The sequence below is a fragment of the Colletotrichum costaricense genome (assembly GCF_030867565.1).
Source record: "Colletotrichum costaricense strain IMI 309622 chromosome Unknown Scaffold_1.1, whole genome shotgun sequence".
In the NCBI taxonomy this organism is placed as follows: Eukaryota; Fungi; Ascomycota; class Sordariomycetes; order Glomerellales; family Glomerellaceae; genus Colletotrichum; species Colletotrichum costaricense.
The window spans coordinates 4,573,030-4,597,137 of NW_026848230.1; the positions used below are offsets into that span (position 1 = coordinate 4,573,030).

At 54.3% G+C, this 24,108-nt stretch overlaps 7 protein-coding genes across 7 annotated transcripts; 1 reads left to right on the forward strand and 6 right to left on the reverse strand.

The window, feature by feature from the left end:
* Positions 1–830: 830 nt before the first annotated feature.
* Positions 831–2,016, forward strand: CCOS01_01543 (bZIP transcription factor; the record flags this gene model as incomplete). Its single annotated transcript, XM_060449737.1, has 3 exons — positions 831–953; positions 1,072–1,415; positions 1,503–2,016. 3 exons carry the CDS (start codon positions 831–833, stop codon positions 2,014–2,016), a joined length of 981 nt encoding a protein of 326 aa, XP_060321175.1.
* Positions 2,017–4,407: 2,391 nt separating this feature from the next.
* On the reverse strand, positions 4,408–5,831 carry CCOS01_01544 (CDP-alcohol phosphatidyltransferase; the record flags this gene model as incomplete). The annotated part of the gene is made up of 3 exons (XM_060449738.1): positions 4,408–5,210; positions 5,288–5,430; positions 5,524–5,831. The coding sequence occupies 3 exons, from the start codon at positions 5,829–5,831 to the stop codon at positions 4,408–4,410; spliced, it is 1,254 nt and encodes a 417-aa protein (XP_060321176.1).
* Positions 5,832–7,286: 1,455 nt separating this feature from the next.
* On the reverse strand, positions 7,287–10,297 carry CCOS01_01545 (uncharacterized protein; the record flags this gene model as incomplete). Its single annotated transcript, XM_060449739.1, has 5 exons — positions 7,287–7,519; positions 7,573–8,391; positions 8,443–9,757; positions 9,817–10,127; positions 10,222–10,297. The coding sequence occupies 5 exons, from the start codon at positions 10,295–10,297 to the stop codon at positions 7,287–7,289; spliced, it is 2,754 nt and encodes a 917-aa protein (XP_060321177.1).
* Positions 10,298–10,944: 647 nt separating this feature from the next.
* CCOS01_01546 (uncharacterized protein) lies at positions 10,945–12,735 on the reverse strand (the record flags this gene model as incomplete). The annotated part of the gene is made up of 1 exon (XM_060449740.1): positions 10,945–12,735. One exon carries the CDS (start codon positions 12,733–12,735, stop codon positions 10,945–10,947), a length of 1,791 nt encoding a protein of 596 aa, XP_060321178.1.
* A 941-nt stretch (positions 12,736–13,676) lies between these two features.
* CCOS01_01547 (uncharacterized protein) lies at positions 13,677–14,316 on the reverse strand (the record flags this gene model as incomplete). Its single annotated transcript, XM_060449741.1, has 2 exons — positions 13,677–13,890; positions 14,285–14,316. The coding sequence occupies 2 exons, from the start codon at positions 14,314–14,316 to the stop codon at positions 13,677–13,679; spliced, it is 246 nt and encodes an 81-aa protein (XP_060321179.1).
* Positions 14,317–16,479: 2,163 nt separating this feature from the next.
* On the reverse strand, positions 16,480–18,765 carry CCOS01_01548 (uncharacterized protein; the record flags this gene model as incomplete). Its single annotated transcript, XM_060449742.1, has 3 exons — positions 16,480–17,005; positions 17,062–18,508; positions 18,576–18,765. 3 exons carry the CDS (start codon positions 18,763–18,765, stop codon positions 16,480–16,482), a joined length of 2,163 nt encoding a protein of 720 aa, XP_060321180.1.
* Positions 18,766–21,976: 3,211 nt separating this feature from the next.
* On the reverse strand, positions 21,977–22,258 carry CCOS01_01549 (uncharacterized protein; the record flags this gene model as incomplete). Its single annotated transcript, XM_060449743.1, has 1 exon — positions 21,977–22,258. One exon carries the CDS (start codon positions 22,256–22,258, stop codon positions 21,977–21,979), a length of 282 nt encoding a protein of 93 aa, XP_060321181.1.
* Between the last annotated feature and the right edge of the window lie 1,850 nt (positions 22,259–24,108).

Below are 24,108 nucleotides of genomic sequence, written 5' to 3' on the forward strand. Positions count from 1 at the left end.
CCCCGGTCCCCTCGGCTCCTCCTGCGTTGTCCATCATCAAAGAGTCTTGCTCTAACCTGCTGAGCATTAGCGTCTGGAACCAACTCCAGTCCCCACGCCTTTCGCCCTGGCCTATCCTGGCCTGTGCTCTCTTGCACCTTACTCGACGTCTTCTGGACCTCTGGAAGAACATACGAACCATAAGAGACTCTTCCTCCTCGTTGTACACCACCACTCACACTCTCTCATCCGAGTCTTGGCGAGCAACACAACCATAGGACGAGAACACTTTAGCAACTAGGCTTTGCTTACGCCTTCGATCCTCTTCCGCCCGCCTTCTCTCACTCTCTCATCCTCATCCCCATCCTCAGTCTCATTCCATCTCATTCTCTTTCCCTCTCTCTCTCTTTTGCAAACAACAATTTCAGATTGCTCGCAGTACCCTCCTTGTGCCCCGAGCCACCAGTGCCGCCACCCCCGTCCACCAACTCGTCCCATCCTCTAAACCGTGGCCATCTCGCCTTGTTGCCCCCGGGACGCTAGCCTGGTGTGGACGCTACTGGCGCTTTTCTCCCGGCACCTCAACCTGCCTATCCTTACAGCTTACGGCTACACAGCACTTCTCTCAAGTTTCCAGAGACCTCAACCCTCTCCAATCTGCGCCGCCCCCCTCCTCCTCCTGCTCCTCACCCCCCTCCCCCCTCTACGCCTGAACTGGGACCTGGACCTGGACCCTCATCAGGACACGCCTATCCGCTTCCCACTTCTCTTTCTACCGTTTTCCCTTTTCTTTCCCATAACTGCCTTCACAACATAGTTGTCCAACACACGTCAAAAGCAGGATCGCGACCATGGACTTCTCTCACCAGTATTTCGCGCAAGCGCAGCCGTACCAGTTCATGGGCATCCCGCCCCTAACGCCATCCCATTCAAACTCGGCAGGTTCAGACGACTTCAACACGACATCTCCACCGGTAAGTCGAATCCAAACGGGAATTCCTTTCCCGACTCGAGCCCCCAATACCCACAGGTCACTGGTGGATTGCTGCTTAGCGTACTGCGACATGCACTTACACAATCATGACCGATCAGGATGTCTACGCCGAATATCCCAACGACCAGCAGCACTTCAACAACTTTGATAACTATGCTGCTGCCCAGCAGTTCAATCCTCAGCATACATCATTCCCTGGCCCTCCTGGCCCACCGACACCACCGAACCATGGCCTGCCCGTACAGCAGCCCGTACAACAGCAACGGACACAACACAATGGAATGAGCGCTCCCCCGGTACAGCAGATCAAGGCTCAGCCCGATGCTCTCGTTCACAAGCAGGAGCCCCTCGACGATCATTCTCGTCGGGGTCAGTCAAATTCGGACGATGAAGAAAACATGACGCCTGCGCAATCGAGGAGGAAAGCACAAAACCGCGCCGCGTACGTTATTCCTCTGCTCTCCATGTCCATCGTCTTAGGCGGCATGGCATTTCTCATTGTTCTGTATCACTAACAGGAACCTCACAGGCAACGCGCATTCCGGGAACGAAAGGAGAGACACGTCAAGGACCTGGAGGCCAAGCTTGCGAACCTAGAGGCGGAGGCTCAACAAAAGTCGACTGAAAACGAACGACTCAAGCGTGAGATGCAAAAGATCAGCACCGAAAATGAGATTCTACGTGCAACCTCGTCAATGAACGGCCACCATAGCTCTGCGTCACCAGAACCCCGGACAACAGGTCCCATGCACTACAACCCGAAGGACTTCTACACAGACCTGCTAGCGCCGCACAATAACAAGACGCCGAGTCATCGAGTCGCTATTTCATCCGACGGCGAACGCTTGCTGGCAGCGGGCGCTACATGGGATTTCATCATCAGCCACCCGCTGTTCAAGAGAGGTCTGGTGGACGTCGGCGACGTAAGCGAAAGACTCAAGAATCAAGCACGATGCGACGGCCAAGGCCCTGTATTTTCGGAGCGCTGCATCATCGAAGCCATCGAAGGTAGCGTTGCGAGCGGGAGTGACGAACTGCTCTAGAGTGAAGAGACTAGGCAGCCCGCAGAGAAACCCAACAGCGGGACCCGAGGGGTGCGCTTTGTAAGCGACGTGCAGCACTACCTACAAGGTGTAGGGCAACGGACACCACACCGCGGCCCGCCCATGCATCGGGGCTAAGGTTCGGCGTTTGGTTCCATTTGGTTACACGGAGTCGAACTAACGGAAGGGGGAACGAAACGCTTGCTAAAACGACGTACGATATCAGGGCTCGACCTGTTTTTTTTTTTTTGCATCATGGCCTCCCAATCTTTGTGACGTTACTTGACGGGCAGTACCGACAGCATGAAGTATATGACGTGGCAAACTATTTCTACTAGACGACATGGCGTCTTTTTTACACGGGGAATCACAAAGACCGCTGCACGGCGACGACCACGACATAGGCAACAAAGATGCCGTCGCCGGCAGGGCTTTATGGGCTTTGGAGCATGTTGGACATCATCGGATAACGCCAGAGGAAGCGCGCACGATCTCATCTTGGGCAGCACATGTTGCCTCGTCGGTATGCTCGGAAATTTTTCGTGTTTTTTTCTTTTTCTTTTTGGGGCAAATTGCATGCTATTCGGGGTTACTCTGGTCTCCTTTGCCCAAGACAAGGCGATTTCCAAGCGGAGGAAGAAGGGCGATTGAACTGCTTGGCTGAGATGGTCAAGGAGGATCTGACTTTGGATCCTTCTTCTTGTCGGGATGATGTGATGGGATTCCTTTGGATGCGAGTATACTTCATCGAGATATCGTTGAGGAAGAAACATGGCATTATCTTGATATGTCTGGTGCTCTCGTGCCGTTTGACTTGCACATAGAAGGAGACACTATAGTGATGACAGTGATGAAGACCATCACTTCTCAGCACATGCTCAGGGTCTCGTCGGCGTCTCGGAGCGAGCGGCGAGAAGGCGGCAACAGGCGGGGTTCCGCCGGCGCCTGGCTGCGCCCTACTGGTCTGACTGAAATGCCGCCAATAGGATCTGACTACTCTGTATTACCCAGGCGAGGGTGATCACCTCTTCCATCCGATCCATTCTCGATCGATGATTCCATTGATACCGTTTCGCTCGCCCGAACCCCAACATGTCGCATTTCCCGGGGTTCCATCCTTTGTCGGGTCCTTTTTTCTTCCCTTTGACGACCCTACTATAGGTACACGTATCTTGGCTATTTTACTTTTACATAGGTGGGTTCGTTGTTTTACCTTACTCGTAAAGTCGCCGAAGATCCGAGGGCGTCGGGAAAATGCAACGAACCTACCTACCTTTGATGAGTTCAGAGAAGGTAAGCCGAGGCTCAAAGCTTCACCTGGACTTGCTTTAACTCGACTCTGAGATACCACAACACCTGACCTTGTAGTCCTATCAACAAGGGCAGGTATAATTAGTTGGGGGAAAACAATCTTTATTCTTTCCGTCGGTTCGTGTGTATCTCCAACATTAGGATGGATTGTGATCCTCTTCATCTAAGCTTGCTTACAAAGATGCCACGAAATACGGTTGTAGAGAAGACAGAGGTCGCCACCCAAAACCACGACAACAATGACAACAAAGTCTCCGTATCGGGAACTGGTAGCCGAACGTTGAAGAAACGGGAGCCAAAAAGAAGACTTGAAATCCACACACCCCTCAACTCCTGGAAAAGATGCCAGATGGGTAGGTGATGAAGAAACTAAAGAGGTGGAAAGAAAAAGAGACAAATAACCGCGCAAAAGAAACAATGATGATGCTGCGCCCAAAAAAAGAGGAAGCAAAACAGAAACGAACAAGATTATTCGCAAAACCACACAAACTTCCGTCACATCGTTACTTTTCCCTTGCCTGCCTGCCAGCCTGAACCAGCCCCGTCCATCCATCCATCCCAAGAACCAGTCCGATCCCCGGCAAGGAGGGAAAGAGAAACCGACAGTCGGGGCCCTCTTCCGCCTGTCATCATCACCTGTCATATTCGCACATCGTTCCCCTCCTTACCCGTCCATCCCCGCCCGGTTCGTCAAAGTATCATTATAGTTGTCGTTTGGACGTTCCGAATCAAGCTTATGGTGCCGATGCTTGAAAGGAAAAAAAAAGGAGAAGAGAGGCGAAGATAAGAACTTTGCGCAACACCGACCATGGGGGTTTACGTCTCTTGTCCTACTCTTCTGTAAAAAGGTCGAGAAAAGATCCGAGCGTGACCTGAAAGGTACTGCAGCCTTTGCTGGTCCCGTTCGAAATCTTTAATCTTTCAATCTTAACCTCCAACTCTCCCGTCGGCTGCGAATTCGCAACCGGCTATCGGGTGGAGGGCTTGATTCCGTCCCGTCAGCTGGTCAGCTGGGTATCACACCGTGCGATACGTCTTGCCGAGGCTAGCAAAAAGACTGTAATCTCGGTGAACCGGCTTCTACTGCGACTTCTTGCCGGCCACCTGGGCGCTGCCGTTGCTCTCCTTGCCCTCGACCCACGGGTGCTTGATGGTCAGGCACCAGATGTCGAGGTAGTCGCAAATGGTGACAATAACATCCACCACGAAGCTGCCGTAGACACCGACAGCCATGCCGAGCATGGAGAACATAAAGGCGACCTGGTAAACGCCGTCGCCGAGGGCGCTGGGCCAGCCGAAGCCAAAGTTGCGCTGCAGGACGGGACCAAGCGCGTCACCGACGCCAAAGGCGAGCGGCAGGCCGAGGACGTTGGAGTAGGGGAAGTCGAGCTTGACGAGGTGGGCCGTGATCATCTGGCCGACAGAGTAGGCGTTGACAATGCCGGCGAACATGACGAACGGCACGAGATGGGCGTGCAGGATGGCCGGGTTGAGGAGCAGGTACGAGATGATGAGCACCCACATGCCGAAGAAGGGTAGGAGACCCAGCAGCGCGCCGCGGGAGCGGTCGCCGCGTGCGCGGCGGGCCTGGATGACGTTCCGCGCCGACTCGATGGTGTTGAGGACGAGGACGAAGGAGCCCTGGACCATGTACCACTGCGTAAAGGACAGCTCGTAGAGGGCGGCGGGGACGCCCAGCTTCTCGGAGACGCCAAAGGTGCGGAGCATGGACTGCTGCCAGAAGGAGGCGCCGCCCATGTAACCGGTCAGGGCGTAGACGCCAACGAGGATGAGGACGCCCTCCACGGGGCCGTTGACGATGCCGAGGGTCAAGGTCTTTGTGTGGTACTCGTCCCAGGTCTGGACGTAGAAGGTGAGGAGGGCTGTGGACGGTAAGAAATGATTGTGTTAGCCTCTTGCTTCCGGGCTTCACGGGCAGCAATATAAATAGAATACGTACAAGAGAAGAGGACGGCGACCGTCATCCAACCCTGGCCCATGTTTTGCGACGCGGCGAAGACGAGAACCTCGAGGGATGTGTTGAGCGCATCGACGCCGTGGTCAAAGAGCTCGCCGAGCGGTCCGGACTGGTGCGTTCGTCGACTATTTCGCCAAAAGTTCCGTATTAGCTTCCATTTATCTTCTCGAGGAAACCCCAAACATGATAAATGAACATTAAAGAGAAGAGCTACTCACGCCTGCGATCCGTCCACGGCATCGAAAGTCTGGTATAGGAACAGGCCCACGGCCCACGAGTAGTACACCCAGCTAGGGCAGTCCTGGTCGAGCGTCGGGTTATACCAGAGCAGCGTCAGGACGTTTGCAATGACAAAGGTGAATCCCGTCAGCGTGATGAGGTTCGGCGCCATGCTCATGGGGAACATCTTGATCACGACATTCGTGTAAAAGGGCTTCAAGATGTACTTTGACGTCAGCGAGTGGTCGACGGCAGAGTACTTGTACTCCTTGAGCGCCGGGAGGCGTTCCTGGCGAACGTAGACCATCTTGGGCGAGCGTTGCTTTCGAGAACTATCTCGAGAGTTTTGATCGACGGAGCTGGTGCTTTTCGGCCCCTACGTGTGGTGTAGGCAGTTGGGGGGGGGGGGGGGGGGGGGGGGGCCGTGGGGTGGGGGGGGGGGTGGTTGTGGGGTGAGGGTGAGGGGGGTGCGGGGGTGTGGTGGGGGGGGGGGGGGCGGTGTGGGGCTGGTGGGTGGGGGGGGGGGGGGGGGGGGGGGGGGGGGGGAAGCTGTGCAAAGAGCCGCGGGGGGTTATTTGCAGTTGTGCGTTTCCTTTTGTTGTCAGAAAGCTCTTTTATTTATTTTTTCCCTCGTCCTGTTGTCTGGCGGATCGGACTCCACGCGGGTCCCGGGGAAGACAATCTAGAGCGCCGTAGGACCACTAAATGGGTCCGAAAAGGTATCCGTACGTCGGTCCAGTTCCCAAGCGGTGACGATGGCTTCAAACCGGGGTTGGTCGAGGGCTCGGTTTCGGCGGGGTGGTGAACAAGGTTTGTGCGGTGGGCAGGGCGGAAGGGGGGGGAAAGCTTCAAAAGAGCATGTGGAGACTAGTGAAGTTGTAAAGACTTCGTTCGCCAAGGTGAATGTCAGAGTTGTCCCGAGACAAGCGACGAGATTTGTTCAATAAGACCTGACGAAGTTGCGCTGAGCAGAGCAGGTTGAGAAGCCCGAGAACTTGACATGTGGTAACAGCGGAAAGGTCGCGTGGCCGTCGTGTCGCGCCGAAAGGGCCAACCTATTTTTTTTCTTCACTAAGGTACCCTTCCTTGGACAGCTCAGCTTGAGCGCACACGCAGAGAACTCCGTCACCGAACGTCATTTCTGTCCTGGCCCTCGAGCTCTAGCACATCCCAAAATTCCCGCCCAGTCCTCATTGGGATTAGCCTTGCTGGCCCGTGCCACACGCGTCAAGCGCCCCCCCCAAAGTGTCAGTCGTCAAGCTCAATTTCAGCACCAACACCAGCTCCGCTTGACGTCGATCAACTGACATGCGCCGCGAGGCTTGACCTATTCTCATTTGACAAGCGTCTGGATGCTGACAAGGGTTGAGCGTCGAGCTGATAGTCAAATCTACCTTACCCATCTACAATTACCGGTACCCAAGGTGCCAAGGTAGCATCGTAGGCTTGCGCCGTGTATGATGATTGTGTGGGTGGCCCTCATACACATTCACTTTCCACTTCACACCTGAATCTACTAGTACTTCGTGATGCTTTTTCATGTCTTCATTCTAGTATACGCAAGCCGCCAGTCCTTTTACGCGCACGCTGATGCGCTCCAACTCCTGCTCGACACCCCCAAAGCTACTATGGTGGCGGCTGCTCGGTCGAGTACCTTGGGCTATAATCAAAGTTCTCGTATCTTTGTGCTGCCGTACGTACGTCTGTGCTTGGAATATCCGACCATGTATCGATCCCACAAAACTCCGAACAACTGTCTTCCTTAAGCAACCGATGCAACAACAAGCGACGCTACGCCCTCCTCCTCACTGCGAACCGTGATCTTGGTCGTCACACCAGACTTGGACGAGTATGCCATCCGGATGTTAGCCACCACCCTGCCGCCGCCAACAGTCTTTCCGAGCAACTTGAGCGTATGTGTCGTTTGGTTGACGGGCACATCTGTACCCTCCAGGGGTTGCAACGACAACACCTTTGCCAATTCTTCCGTTGCCTCTGTGTGTCATGGTTAGCTCTACTCATGACGGATCCACCCAGTAAGTACTCACCTGCTATGCTCTTCATACTGCTGAGCTGCAAAGTCTCCTCGGCCTCCTCGCCGGCCGCACCCACCTGCTCCCAGATGTGATTGAAGTTGCTGGCGAATGTCGGAATGACATAGTCGCTGCCTGACAGGTCGAACTCGGCCACCTCGTACTCGTCGTCGTAGCCAGTGTCCTCTGGCTCGTTTGTTGTGGGATCAATCTCCTTGCTCGTGAACTTGAGCACGTTGGAGATGCTGCTAACGGGCATGGAGCCCTCGCCGTTGACCTTCTTGAAGGCCACGTACAGCTTACCCGGTTCATTTGTGGGAAGCTTGTCAGCCTGGATGATGAAAACCTCCTCAAGCTCCTCCTCTTCGGAAGGCGTCGCCACGATGGACACGTTTTCAAGAACGGTCGCATCCAGCGTGTTCTTAACTTCGTACTGGAACACAATGTGCTCCTTGAAAATGTGCTTGACGACGGTAACGACGTACTCCATCTCTGACTCGGTAAGCTCGACAACAGGCGACGACTTGAGCACGCTGCCAAACTCCTTCATCTCGGGGATCTGCATCAGCTCCTGGGCGTAACGCTGAGAAGCCGCAGTTGCAGATGCAGCAGCCTCCGCGCCACCTGCAGCGGCCTTTGTAGGGCCAACCTTGGGAGGCTTGAGAGACGGGGCAGTTGCCGTGAGCTTCTTCGTCCGGTCCTCCGCGTCTGCCTGCTCGCGAGTAACGACAGGGATCTGAGAGATGTCGAAGGGGCTGTCAAATGCGGACTTGTCCTCTGATGTGACATACATGACGAGCTGGTGCTCAAAGTACGGCAGAGAGAACATGCTGTCTGTAGAGGGGTCAATAAGGAAATCTACACAATCACCCGCATCAAACGTACCATTCTTGACAAACTTCTCAGAGATCTCATCCTCCTGGTGCATGAGTCTGAGGTTGAGCGCTGCACGATCTCTGACTTCATCGTCCACATCATCCAAACATCTGGTAAGGAGAACCTCAACACTGCGCTTGACTTCGGGATCCTTCTGGCCGACACCGAACTTGGCAAGAGCAGTGACAGCGGCCGCACGCACAATGGCGTTCTCCAGAACCACTCTGTTGTAAATGTAGCGGATGTACTTCGTAGGCTGAGAGGTCTTGGGTCCTTCGAGACCGAGAAGGTGAAGGATTCTAACCGCCAGCTTGGTGAACTCGCAGTCCTCGATGAACTCGCAAAGGTGGGCAAGCGCATCCTCCTTGGATTCCGGCACAAACTTGATCAAATCGAACATGCTCTCGACAACGGCGCGCTTGAACTCGTACCCACCCTCGTCACGGAGAATGCCACTCAAGAAAGCAAGCATACCGGCCTGCTTGCTGGGGAACTTCAAGCAGAGCGTGCGGATGGCCTCAACGATGGTAATCTTGAACTCGTCCGTGATCTCAGACATGAAACCAGAAATCTGCTTCATCAAGCGATCAACGCTAGCCTCGTTACCGGTCTTGAGCAATGTGGTAATGGCAAAGGTGGCGATGGATCGGTTGCTGTTGGAGATCAGGAGCTCGATGTCGGGGTTGCAGACGTTGACGGCGTTGGGCTTGAAGGAGGCGAAGTTGTGGAGGATTCGGAGAGCGGCGAACTTTGTGACGGCGCGGGGGGAGGTGAGGAAAAGCTGGAGAACGTGGACGGCCTGGGAGACCTCGGCGTCGGTGACATCTCGCATATCGCAGATAGCCTTGGCGGCCTCGAAGTTGACCATCTCGCTCTTGTGGCGCAACCAGCCATCCAGTAGCTGCATCATGGGCTTTCTGAGCGACGGGTCCTCCTCGGCCAGCTGGGCAGCCAGACGGACGAGCATGACGATCGCCGCAGAGCTCTTGACAGCACCAGCGGCACCGAACTGCTGCACCATCTTGACGAGCGCCATGCGGTCGTGCATGCGCATCGAGTATAGCAGACCAATGGCGTGGTACTGGGGCATAGTGGAGTTGTTGGCGGGCAATTGGCCGCTCGACGAGGAGAAGCCCAGGGAGAAGCCGCTGGAGGACTTGGTGGAGGCCGCAGCTTCCTGCGTCTCGCTCTGCCAGCGGCGGACAACATCCTTGGCGATCGGGAGAAGGTGGTAGGAGGAAATGAGAGCCGCGGAAGATACAGAGGGGTTCTTGTCGACGATTGCCGTCTTCATCACACGCTCAATGGACTGAACTGTGGTCGCCTGGAAGCTAGTTAGCAGACTGCCCTCTCCCTTCCATGTAGCTTACAGCTTTGGCGTACATCGATAATGCGGCACAGGGCCCTGATGGCGTTGGGTCGGAAGATGGCATCGGTGCTGCCTCCTGTATCCTTCATGATGGTGCTGGTGACCATGATAATATCCTCGGCCGAGTGAGCCAGCTCCTTGATGACAAGGTGGACCATCTGTCGCAAGCTGGCATCTTTATTCTGGAACAGCTTCGAGATACCGAAGAAAAGGGTCGTCGCTTCGTTTGTGGGGAACTTCTCGCCCGTGTAGAGCAGAAGGGCAATCTTGGTAAGGAGGATTCGACATCTTCGCGGCTGGATTGGGGAGCTGTTGAATAGTCGTGCTGTTCACTCCCGTTTAGCCAGCTTGCTCGCCCAATGCTCGAAGGGGTTCCAGAGGGATGCAGAGAATCGAGTGCAATTCCGTCAAAAACTCACCTTCTTGGAAAACCTGGGTCCTGTCCACCTTCACCAGGCCCAAATCCGCATCTTCGTCTTTCTTGCCGTAGCTCATGTTGGGCAGCGGTTTTTGGCGGACTGCTTGAGGTCGGCGTCGGTGACTTCGAATGGGACAGTTGGCTGCTCCTGACGCCTGGTGGATAGCGTTGCGAACATAGGTGTGGGGTCCTTGCACGTGACATGGAGCCACACTTCACTTTCACGTCGTGTCTATCTTATCTGGCTTCAAGGGTGGTACCCAGCTCATTGGAACACCTCTCCCTGCCTACCCTACCTTGCTATGTAGGTAAGGTATACAGTCGAACTATACATGATTCGTTGTCAAAGCCAAGTCATGATCTTCAGACTTTTCTCAATGCAATGTTGCAAAGCATTCAATGTCATCACCTTGGCATGTGGGAGCAATCTGATGATACCTAAACTTTTTGATTACCTATCTGAGAGTAATAAAGTGGAAAAGACTGATGACCGCCTTTGCTGTCCTGTGTAATCGCCAGAATTCAATAAAACGCCCCCTGAACAGCTTGCTTCGTTCCCCCTACGCTATCTTTTGGGGGTACTGCTGCTCTGTCAAATGTCGTCCCAATCCCAAGGTCTTTCCCCAGGTAATCCACACAAAGGGGCCCAAACCAGGTCCCCATCCAAGCGACGGTGCTAACGAAGCAGAAGATGATTGACGAAAACCTCCACGAGATCTACTCATCACCGTCTATACACTGATCGGAGACCCTGAGCAGACCTGTCGACCATGCGTGGGTCTGGGTCTTCCCACTGATGGAATTGAGGGTGATCGTGAGCTCCCTCCTGGTGGTTCACCAGGGCAGAATAGGCCATGGTGAGAAAGGGTTCTGTCGCCTCCGAGACCGACATGTTGTTCAGCTGAGCGACCTTGATGGGCGGGTACTCAGTCTTCTCAGCCTTGGCCTTGGGTCGTCGGTCACCGATGACACCGACCTGGCGCTTGAAGTCACGGAATTCCTTTTCCTGGATAACAGCCATCATTGATTTGCCAAGCGCGCCTGTGCCCGCATGAAATAGCTGGCTGATTCTCTCGTTGCGTTTCTGGAGCGCATCATCCGTAATGGCCCACGTACCCTCCGTCCAGGGAGGCCGAGCGGTCTTGGGATAGTCGGCTTGCCAGTCATCACTAGAGACTATAGGCATGGCGGATGCAGCCTGAGCACGGCTTGTGGCTTCGTTCATGTTCTGTCCAAGCTTGATAAACTCTAGAACCTTCTCCATCTGTTGATCAGACACTTTTCGCGCCTCGTCGACGACGTCCTGGAAGCAGTCGTCTGTGTCGGGTGTAGAGCCGCAGAGAAGGGATTCGAGTGGGCTTTTAAGATGAATGGGTGTCTCTGCGCCCCGGGACCTCATGGGTTCGAGTGTCATGTGCTTTTGCGGACCCAAAGTCGTTTGACCCGACAAGAGTCCGTCGAGCGGCATCTCTTTCGGGCCATTGTTGAGGGCCTTCATCGTGGTTTCGAACGTTGATGTCCGATACTGTCGGTGACCCGGGGGGCCTGCAGTCAGGGGACGAGGAGCGCCTGGGCCAGTTGCAAGAGTAGACTTGTATGCTGCCTGTGGGGGATCTCTCTGGATAGTGGCTGCTGGGAAGAGACCAGGGGGCGGGCCTGTGCAGTTGATGTGCCCGGAGTTGTCAGGGCCATGGCTTGATGTATCGGCTTTCATCTTGAGAATGTCGTTCGGATCCGTCTTGGCAGAATGGAATAGAGCAGGAGAATGTGAGCCGTCATTTCCCACATCGAAACCCTCAAAGGTCTGGGCTCCGTAAGACGGAGTGGCTGTGCGGCTGATGTTGCCAGCAGATGGAGCCGGCGTTGCACCCGGCCGAGAACGAAGAAGGGCCCTCTGAGCTCTCTTCTGGTTCGGATTGGGGTATGATGCCAAGTTGTGGAGAGACTTGACAGTCAGGCCTCGAAGAGGATTCTCGCCAGAGCTCTCATCGTCTTCATTGTCAGTCGAGTTGGCATCGACATGCTTCTTCACGACAGGTGTGGGCATGGCAGCAGCAGCTGGTGAGGCTTGATTCCTATCCATGCTGTAAGATGGCATGAGAGAGGAAGACGAAATGCTTGGGACGTCCAATTCATTCGGAGACTCAAGGCTGTAGTCGGTGAGAGGGCTGACGGCGCGGTCGTAGTTCTGCTGAAGAGGCGAGTACTTGGGAATCTGAGGTGGGCGAGGACTGGTGGGTGTAGTGACGAGATTCTGGGACTTGAGAGGCAAGCCGGCAAGAACTGACTTGGGAAAGAGAGACAGCTCAGAAGCAGCGGCTCCCTGGGCAGGCCACTTGAGAGTGCGGCCGCGACGAACGGGAGGCTGGAGCTGCTGGGCGGTACTGGGGTTGTAGATGGTACCGGCAGTCGTGTAGGTTTGTCTAGGAACATCCTGCTGGAAGGTGCTGACAGATTGCTGGATATAGGTAGTAGTGGCCCCCGCCGCCGACGAGGAAGAAGATAGATGATCCATGTTGAGATTCAGAGGCATCGCCAATACTTGGAAGCATCCAACAAAATTCGGAAATCCTGATATGGATAAGCGTTGGCCAAAGACGAATTTCTTTTGTGTTGATCCAGTTCGGAGAGTATTTCTCAGACGGTGAGCATCCAAAGGAGTGCTGTGCTGCTGCTGTTGTTGTTGCCGTGGCGGATGAAGGAACGACTGATGATGAGACTGAGGAAGGAATCAAGAAAAGAATGGTGCCAATTGCTTTTGACGTAAAAGCTTCAGGTCATCTCGTCTGGAAGTAGAGATGGGAGGTGAAGCTGTCACGAAGCGGCTGTTGACGAAAATTGCAAGTTGAGGAGGGGTGATGGATGGGTTGAAAAATAGATGGAGGGAGGACGAAAGGAAGAGGAGTTGATGAAGTCAAGGGGAGGGGCCGAGGGCCGACGCTTTGCAAGGCAGGGTATCAATGTGCGTAGAGGGGACGGAAGGTGAGGTCGCAGTCTGAAGGTCGGATGGAAGGCGCGCTGGCGCGCCCGTAGGTGGTTTGGCAGACAGGGAAGGAATGAGGTGTGAGGTGGGTGGAAGGTGCAGGCAGCCTTGCAGGTGAGTTGAAGGTGAAGTAGGAAGGCAGGAGCCTCGTCGAGGCAGCCTAACCCAAGGCGGCCTTTCTTCCTTCCACCTTAAGAAGAAAAAAATGCGCAGATGGCCAGATAAGACAAATATGGTAGAGGGGACTGGGAAGCAAGGCAGGAGTCGAGTAAGAATCTTCAGATCAGTGCCTGCATCTCAGCCTTGCTCTCGTCGGTCTCTTCTCTTGCAGCAGAGTAACGCAAAAATTTCAACGCTCAAGAAGACAATACCAGCAAGGTTGCAAGGCAGCCCGGTGGAAAAGTCAAAGTTCTAAACGCCAACACTCTGCGCAGTCGATGCGGAATATCTCGAAGATGAAAGCATACCACTGCCTAGTAAGAAGCCTGTATGCGAGCCCGTAGTATATCTGCCATCCTCTGTAACAGTTCTGTGGAAACCCCTTTACCGAAGCCACTCAGTCTGATTTTGAAGTTGGTAGAACCATTCGGAACGACAAGATTCTCCTCGAGGGCAGGAAGAACGACCGGCGGAGAGTCAAACACCCACAAGTGATATCGACACAGTTCCCCTTCGGTAGCCGTCGTTCTGTTGGATGGGTGTTCGGGACTGTCGCATGGGATTGTGGCAAAGCAGACAATGTAATGATTATGCTTCTCGAGGTTCATTCTGTCGACGAGGTGCTTGGGAGAACGCACAATACCAGTGGCATACATGCTGTCGTCGGATCTCGGAATACGGGATAAAGACGGATCAAAGATCAGAGTGAATGGGAATGTTCCGACGAAAGAGCGGTTGGGACGAAAAGTGATCTGATTCAAGGTCGGCTTTGATTCATCTACAATACAAGGTAAGCGAGCTCCTCGTCTTATATCTAATGAACCTTTGCAGTAGGCTGGCCCAAGGTAGATGTCCTCTCCCCCCCCACCTCTTACCTGATGGCTCGCAGCCTGTGACCAATTACCAGGAAAAACAAACTCACGCTCCTGATTTTCTCACCGGAAAACTCAGCATATCAAAATCCACCTTCTCCATCCACCATCGCCAACGGCCAAAACCGCTGGCTCCCTACAATAGTTCAACGCTCCAACCAAACACACAAAAGGTCCGCATATGCAACAGCCACATATCCACAACGATCAAAGGTTCTTAGGCGCAGACAAGTCGGGTTACACGATCCCCAAGCGCCCCCTATTCCCTCCACCACACCTTTCCTTCGTTCCCCGGCCCAATGAACAAGCAGGATTATCTCTCACCATTCCCTTTATGAGCAGAACGGAGAAAAAGCCTCTCCTCTCTCTCGAGTATGAACGATCATCAACCAATCATCTTGAAAAGTACGCCACAGGACACCCACGCCAGGCCAGCGAAATGTCAAAAGACCAGAGACCTCGAAACGTTGAATCAGAAGGGCCTCCAAAGTCAAAGTTCGCCGCATTTGGCTATTGCTCCCCTTAGCTGCCGTGCTCGACCGGCCAATCCCACGGGAGGGCTTCCATGTCCGGCTAAGGAGTCGAGAAATAAGGTTGGTGGTGGCTTATTCCCTCTTCCCCAGAGGATCTCGTGTCACTGATTTAGGGCTTCAACTTTACCTTCTTGACAGGTGATAGGCTACCTCAGGCCGTACCTTGACATCCGGGGCAACCCATCTTCAAGCTTGGACTTGCCCACATCTCGCATCCTGCGTCACGAGACTAAGCCCAAGCAAGCAGAATCGAAGCCATCCAGCAAAGTGTCCGAAGGGTAGATAGCAAGGAGGCGTTCGTCCGGCCCCCGCCTCCCCGCCTCCCCGCGCCCCCCCTTTCTGTCGTACCGTACCGTTTAACCAAAGAGGTAAGAAGGACTCAGAACAATGTCGGGCCGTAGACAGCGATCCAAGCTGGAAGGCTGTTTCAGCCTAGAACATCTTCGATCTCGGAGGCGCTTCTTACGTCTTAACCTCCCATTCCCCCAGCTTAAACTCTATCGCAGCCGCCTTCGTCCGTAAGATGGCCTGATGTTGCAGATCTCGAGGGGACACCTAGTAGCCCTATCCGCTGTTAGCCCGCATGACAAAGTCCATTGTTGGTCCGGGCTAGACACTAAACTGAGTCGGCCCGTACGTACGTCGCTCGTTGCCTTGATCAGCAAAGAACTGCCAAGACTTTGCCAGGTGAGTAACGTAGCTGAATGTCAGCTCGTCCAAGACGTTCCGGATGACTAGACCGGTTGTGCGCTCAGGTCCGAGAGCCTCCAACTACCATGGCGCATCTTCGTAACTGCAATTCGTGTTAGTGACAGGATGAGTAGCCGCAAAACGTTGACTAGAGCACATGCAAGTATAGGTCACTGTATATGGCATAGCGCAAACGAAGTAGTGTAATCTCTCGTATTCTCTCTGCCACCACCCTTCACTGTGTACTAAGGTCTCGCACGCATTCTCAGCGAACGACGTATGTCAGGCACCAACCGCGGCGAGACCCAGCTTCCCTCGATTCCTAGCTTCCTCGTCACATGCAAGATAGCTGAAGAGCGGGCTCAAAGAGCCAAGCCGACGATCCTGAAACCATTTGTTTTTAATCATATCCACACACGCCACCATGAAACCGCTCATCAAAAAAAAAAAAAAGGTCGTAATCAACCGCGACCAGATAGCCTACACATGCTTCAACAGTATTCTATCATATCCCGCATGCTTTGTTCCAGGATCGTTGAGCTTGAGAAATCAGACATGATCCAAAGAGTTGGCTGCCCTAGTAGGCAACGGTGTCAGGGAGCCTTGGGATGCAACTCTGAATCATCTAAAAGAGAAGAAAGACAAAGGTGGCCCGTGTGTTTGTAGTAAACGACTCAGGAAAAGGTTTGGTGAATGCTGGAGTCGAAACTAATTTTCATCCACGCTGCTTCGATGCAATGAAGCATTTGAAAGAAGAGAATGCCCGTTTTGAAGAAATCCACGAGTCCGGTGTATGTACTGGGCGGACGAGAACTGAATGTTGCTTGGGGTATCGGCTGAAGGACATGACTGTAAAAACATCATGAGCCTGTGCTGAGACTCGAAATTGCGACTCGTGTTGTTCAAGGAAGGTTGAGAAATGAAATGCCAGGCATCCCACTATTGGTGTATATACTTGGCGAGTTGACTCGACTGACGAGAAAGAACCAATTACGGTCGAGTGAAAAGGGAAGGGTTTGAGATTAAAGGCCTTGCGGATACGCACTGCCGGGTATCATGCCGGTGCCTCCTGCTCGGGATGGGGGGCCGAGGCGACTGCCTGGAAGCTCAAAGTCGGGGTTGTTGTTCAAGAGCATGTCTTGCCTTCGCTGTTGGACGGGTCGTCGGGGTGGCATCGGCTGACCGTACCCTGGCATTGGCGGCGCAGGATTCCACCTCGGGTTTACCCCTCTCTGGGATATTGAGGTGAAGTTGGACAGATCAGACTCGGCGCCAGGACTACGTGCACCGGCATCCGCATGAGCGTCATCATACATATTGGGCGCGGGTAGAGGTACCTGAAGGCCAGGCGGGGGACCTGCTCTTTGAGCCGGTGCCGGTGCTGGCGCGTCCGCGAAGCGCGGATCGACATCTTCGTAATAATCGCTGGCTGCTGGCGCAGGCGAGCTTCGGTTGAGCATCTCAGCAGAGCGTTGCTGTTGCAGCGGAGACGCCGTGCGTGATGAGGCCTGGTTCTGGTTCCAAGCCTGACGAGGTGGGACATAGGCACTAAAGATTCGAAATCAGCAAAGCTCTCTTCTGTTTCAAAGATTCAAGGGACTTACTCGTCTTGGCTGTACCTGCTTGCCTCGCTCATATACGTGTCGTGCCTCTGAGGGTGAGACCTGTTTCCGCCGTTTTGCTGCTGCTGGAGCCCGACCATGCCGGCAATGTCAGCATCACTGTCACGGAACTGACCGAAACCCGCAGGTGGATGCGCAGGGCTTCCTGTAGCGGCGTCCATCTCCACCGCTTGGCCAACCATTGGTTGTCCGTCGTGGCCAGGGAGAGGCGGAGGTGATTCAGCTCTCGGCAAGCTCTGACGCTGAGGGTTGTAGGCTTCATAGCCCTGCTCTTGTTGAGGGATAGATGGGAGAGAAGGGTTTGTGAGGTTGTTCGAACTGGTGTACCCCGGGGCCATATCCATGGAACGACGTCCGTAGGGGCCGCCAGGAGGAGGACCACCGTAGCCGTTGGCTGGGCTTGGACGACGGTCGTACGGTCCAGGACCTCCGGGACCACCAGGTCCGGGTTGATAGCCTGGCGGAGGTGGTCGGCCCCCTCTCATGCCATTTGGTCCAAAGCCGCCGCGGGGGGGTGGCGGGCCATATCCGCCCCGACCACCAGGCGGAGGGCCACCATAACCTCCTCGTCCGGGAGGACCTCCATAGCCACCTCTTCCTGGCGGCGGAGGGCCGTAGCCACCATATCCGCCTCTGCCACCGTAGCCACCACCGCGCCCTCTGAATCCTCCAGGAGGCATACCGCCCCTACCTCTCATGCGCTCCTGCGAGGGACCTCTTCTTGGGCCAAATCCATCTTGAGGCGGCAGCGGGTTTCCGTAAGGATCTCTCTGAATCGGTGGGACAGAACCAGATCGTGAAGGAGGAGCATCGCTAGCAGTCATGACGCCTTGAGAGCCATTGACCGGACTTCTTGCTGTGAGAGGGATACGTTCATCGCTGACCTGGTCATTGTTCTTCTGAGATTCGAATGAGGCAAAGGTTGGCATCTTATCAATGCCGTTTCCTCCGCTGACAACGGGAACAGTAGGCTGGGAGGCGACCGACGCAGCAGTCTTTACCTGAGCCTCGCGGTTGTAGTAATTCTCTCCGCTCATCTCAGCGTTCTCGGCGATTCTCTTCTTCCTGGCCTTTCTGCTGACCAACATGCGGCGCATAGCACACGAGACCAAACCGCTCATTCCGACAAGAATGGTAGCGGCAAGGACGATGTATGAGCCCCATGCCATGTGGGGGACGAAGAGGAGAACATCAACGAGGAAAGCCAATAGACAGATGAGGAAGTCGATGAAAGAGAAGATGAAGAGGGCGAGAAGGTATCTCGCAGAATGAGAGGGCGAGTGAAGGTGAGCGACGGCAGCCATGATGAACATGATGAGAGTCGCGAGGGCAGCGACAGGATGTACGATCAAGATGGCTGACAGAGTGTTTCGGGCAGAGTCTGGGAGGTCAAAGGCCCCCTTACTATCCGCGGCTCCAAAAACTCGTGCTGTAGAGAGTGTCAGCCACAGTCCCTCGTTTCGGTAGTCAGCAGTGTACCACGTTGAATTACTTACTCGTGTCATAACCAATCTCAGGGCCTTCGCAAGTGCCGTCTGCCTTACAGACGCCAAAGACTCCAAAGTTGGCTCCCTTGAAACTACCCAGCGGAATAGCCTTAATAATCGGGGTCGATAGGGTAGACAGCAGAAGCAAGGCGAAGGCCGCAAAGAGCAGCACCGACATGGGGGTTGCCGGCCGCAACATGATGGCGGTTTGTCGTCGAAGAAACCTGCTTCCAAAGAGTGGTACGGTGAGCCGGCGTCGTCAAGACGCGGCGAAATGAGGGGTGGGTTGCGCCTGAGGGATTCGGGTGTCGTCGTCAAGAAGTTGTTCGGGGTCGGCTAGTGTAAGAAGAAGTCGTTGCGCGGCATCGTCTGCTGGTTGGACAAAATCGTAGTCGAAAATAGTGACATGAATGAGAGTAACGAAGTGTCGATGAGAGCCGTATGGCAATAGATTCCTTTCTCTTTCTTTCCTGCTAATCCTCTTGCTCGACTGTCCCCAAAGTTTGCTCAGTCAGTATCGTAACGGGTGCTGCTGGTATTGCCGCTGAAACAATGTCGCAAGGAGACGGAATTTCGGTCGACGAGTTTAAATCAAATCGATTCGGACGAGGTCGGAGAGAGTCGTGGAAGTTTTGTCGTGTCCTAAATGCAGGGCTGCATCCAGGGGGATTGGATTGAGGTTGTGCGAAGTGAATAGGATCGAGTTCCTCCTGTTCGACCTGGAGAAGGGAAGAGGGAGAAAGAGACAAAGGTACGCACGATCTGGGGAGGGAGACGATGTGGGCGGGTGAGTGGGAGAGTGGGCGACTTGTGTGGAGGGAGCGAAGATGGAAAAGTGGGGTCTTGACCGTGGGTGCAGCAGGAGTGGGCAGTTTTGGGCCACACGGCAGGGGAGCCAAGGGGATTTGAGAACAGGGGGGTGCAGTCAAGTGTCGCAGAGGGGGGTGCGGTGAGAGAAAGGAGATGGGAGGCAGGAAAGACGTTTACCACCACCACTACCATAAGTGCGACTGGTTCTGGAAGAGTGAGGTTCCTAAGATAGATAGCTCAGGTTTTGGTGCAGGATTCCAATGTAATAGCGGGAGGCGTTGGGCAGGTTGCGTAGCTGGATGTGGCTGGGGCAGTGGCCAAGCTGCAGTCGACATGCCTATTTATCCAATTACCTTGATTTAGAACTGCAACCAGCCAGCTTCATTTGCATGGCCTGCTTTGCGAGGCTGATGATTGATCATGAGTTCTTGTTTTGCAGGCAACACGTCCTGTGGTGCTTGTATCGATTGTGCCTTGAGGGCGAAATGCGTCCGTCGCCCATGATGGTACCTATTTCTTTTCTATCTCTACCCCCGGGGTGGAAGATGGACTCATTGTGCCTTCCCTGGAGGGATGGATAAGATACGTACTATTTAGAAGTCCAGCGTGCAAGTAAAAGTGCACAGCCCACCTAGGTAGCAAACGGCTTGCAGGCACCAAGCAGCGCAGATTGGCAGAGAGTCGAGAGGCAGGCACGCCGCAAGCCGCACGACAGGGTCGGGTCGAGGGCGACGAGATTGGAGTGCGCGAGAAACGGAGACGGGTCTGCATCTCCATGCAGTCAGACACTGGGCTCACATCGTCTGCCACGAGAGCCTGGAACCCAGATGTCCCCATGTGGGCTCTCTGCAGCGGGTGTTGTGCCCGCTAACTCGTTGGTTCAAATCAATATTCTCCCCCCCGCCGCCGAAATGCAGCGCAGGTTGGCCCCAATATCGATGGGGGGCAGGCACGAACAGGCACGCCGCACTCCAAGAATCTAGATGGCAGGTACCTGAGCAATGTACCGTCCTTAGCGCAAGACCGGAGGTATTCTTTGTTCCTCAACGCGTGTCCAACTGTCCCCCGGCAGCCACACCATTCCATCTCTCTCTTCCCAAGACATGCTGCACCGACTGCATGGCTTTCCCAAAAGGTCAATCTTCTCCGAGCTCGACAGGACAATGCCCTTGTTCTCGCGGAAGTCTGGTCCGGCCTCCATTTTGACCAGAGACATTGAATGCCATTAGGCTTCGTCACAGAATACCGTTCTTCTGTCTTCTGAGGTAGCTCCGGCCAATAGGAGCCTCTTACGAATGATGTGAGTACGCTTCGTCTACGAATAAGGGACCTGACCACACATTCATTTACGCAGCTGGCAAGCCATCCATGGAAACACAAGTCCACCTTAATAACATGCGGTATACAACGGAGACGGGACGAATACTTGCAAACGAGCCAATAAATCCTTTGTCACCAAGCCAGCCACAAATGAGTGCGGCTAAGCTTCCCTTCCATTAGTGTGACCCCAGGAAGCCGGGACCGAGTCCGCTACCACCAGCTCACAGATAGTAGCACCACAGGACCCGACTCGAATCTCTGACCAACGAGAAAAAAGTTGAGCGACGACCATGTCATTTCTAATTTCCCAAATTACGACCGATATCACCCCGACAAAGACGGAGAGTGGGAAAAAAAACTCAATTCATCCCCGTCTAGTCAGGTCCCGGTCGATTCTAGGTCGGCCTATCTGCAATCGACTGCACGCAATCGCGTGCTTACCCGGCAGGCCCTACTCATGATTCCGGCATTCAAACCCGCGTGAGCTTTTCATAGGAAACCATTGATTGAAATACGGCAAGCCACAGTACAATTACGTTACGGAGTACGAAGTACTACGTGCTACTTTTCTGGACCCTGAATACCTGGAAGCTCAGGACTTCTCTCTACGGATACCTAGTCTGACAGTGTCATGAACAACCTTACCCCGATCAAGCAGGTTGAGATCGAGCGCTCGCGAGTCTATGGCCCCCTGGAATTCAACAAAGCTTAGCAGGATGAGGAGTGGAATGGCGATGGATGCACCGTGCCGGCAAGCCCTCATCCTTCTCGTTCTCTGCAATCACCCCGCCGCTCAAAGATCCTAGTTGGAACAACTCCACCAATCATATGTTTTGATGATCCGAATTAGCCATCTAGTGTTGTGCTTCCAAAGTCCCAATCACTCTGTGAGCGCCGCATCTCTCATGATCGTACGGAACCTCAAGGTCTTCATCATTGCGGGATTCGTGAGCTGACTTCCTGTGTAGCTTTTGGCCTGACTCCTGCAAACTTGCAAACAGCTTCAGACTCCTCCGTGGTCAAACGGACGACGCAAAGGCATAGCATCGTGAATTAAGGCCCCCTTGTCGGGATGGGGCACCAGAAACTCTCTCGGTATCCTGGGCCCAGGGGTCCACGCAACGCCGTTGTCGGTCGCATCCCTACACTGCAATTACAAGCATCCACTCTGCCTTCGATAAGTTCCAAGCAACTATTGTAGCGACTTGAGGAACGTGGATCGCCCGCGTAGCAGATACATGCGACCACCGCTGTGCTCCACGTCAATCGGCGGTAAGCGTTCATTTGGCCATATTTCTCGTTGGTACGCAACGTTTCTCTGACATTTTAAGCCTTCCATGGATATATACTTCACCTATTGAACCGTCGGATTCGCGAGGCATGAGGACAAAGAGAAACAAAAAGTTGTGGCACCCAGATTGCGTTGACCAACTTGGTTCCAGTAACAGGTACCTGTCGACATCAACGTCAAGAGATTCAGGCGTATCGGAAATGCGAGAAGCAGCCCCGGTGCCTAAGACCACAACGACGACGGCCATGCTCTGGATCGAAAGTCGAAACATAACCGCTCTGCTGACCAAGACAGCTAGCCCACCGCCGCAACGACGCGTTATCGGGCGCTAGCATCGCTACCCTGGGCTATTTCAGGCTGTCCAAGCTTTGGCCGTGCCTCCTCAATGGGAAGAAGCTCGTCAGAGACCGGAGGAATTTTAGGTCGCCTCGAAGACGACCTTCGCCGAGAGCCTCTTCCAGTTGTTCCATGGCGTCGTTGGCCGAAGTGCTTCGCGCGTGATGTCTACCGTGATGCCAGCGTTGTGGCTGTGGTATTGACTTCTTCAGATGAAGAGAATCTTGAGGCAACTGGCTGACAATAGGCGACTCTGTGACACGGGCGCTTCGCCGTCTCAGATTCTGACGCAGACACCAAGGTTGTTCGCCCTGCAACTCCTGCGGTCTTCCATGCCAAAACCCCCACAGTCCATTCTGCCGCCAGCTTTCAGTCAACCCGGAACGCAGCAGCCCATGCCGCCCGCCGTATAGCCCGCCTGTTATGAGCGAGAAGCGAAGCCATCTTGATGAACTCTCAGTCTTGAGCGAGTCAAAATATGAACTGCTCGTCGATCGACGGCTTGTTCTGGGCCCCTTTGATCATTCCGGAGCTTACCCCCTGGCTAGGCCCAATTGTTCGACACGTAGTCACGTCGGCGCCATTACCTTCCGTCTTCAACCTTCAGGCCCCAGGACGTGCCAGAGCGACTCACCTCGAATACCTAGGCCGGATACATCAGCTACCACTGACACGCGACGGTCCGGGTCTGACTATGTCTATTCAGAGACGCCACTCTGAAAGTCGGGGTTTTGTGGCCAAGCTTTTGCCGATTGTTACGTAGAGTCTTTGGACGATGCTTCATCCATCGTCTTCCTACCCTAAGATACCCGGTCAAACCTTGCCAAGTTTAGCCATTGGCAGCCATGGTCTACTCAATCATCTGTATAGCTCTTCGCCAGGGCCCTCAGCTCATGTTGGGGTATTCGGAGAATAGATTGCCCACGGTAAACAGACTGAGCTCTGCGTCCAATGTCGAGACATGTCTCGGTATGTAGGCACAGTTAGAGGCTCCTGCACGACAGCCGAGGCGTCGCACCACGGTGGGTGAGGCCAGACGGTCCATCAAAACCAAGCCCAAAATTATCGACCCTCATTGTTTCCTGACTCAAATATATTTCCGTAGGCAATTTACAACTTTTAGATTGCCTAGAACGGCAAAAAACTGGAACTTCTCCGCTGACAATGGAATGGCGCCCATCCCATCAAAACGTTCTATGATTGCCTCTGGTCTTACTGAATCCACGCGCACCTTGTAGATCTGATGGGTGTGCAGGGACACTTGGTTCATGCACTCATTCTTGCCAGACCCTCTAAGCTCAAACCAAGACGTCACGTCTGTCGACCACTTGCGTCATGGTCAGCCCGAACGACGCTGCGTCTTCTATTCGCACGACGGATCGGATCACAATGCCCCTAGGCAGTGGTGTGCAACCTCGGTTTCTGCCACAACAAGCAAGCACCCTCCTCTCACCAGCAATGAGAAATTCAGACGAAGGAATGGTTGACATGCCTTACATCGAGGGGACCGACGCCCGCTGAGCCGCTGGTTGCGGGAACGGCCGCCGCCTAACTGCATGAGGAGCCGACCAACCTTTTTTCTTCTGTGTGCTTCCCGCCTTCCCCCTTCGTCACGACCTTTGGCATGTGGTGTCTGCCAAAGGGTTCAAGTGGCTGAAGCTGCCGTCATTCAAGCTTTGCCCATGAAATCGGCCCACAACCTCGCTTTTGTTTCACTTAATCTCAGGCACCGGACGCCGTCGATCCCCAATGCTTCAGAACGCGACACTTTGGATGGAGCCACGG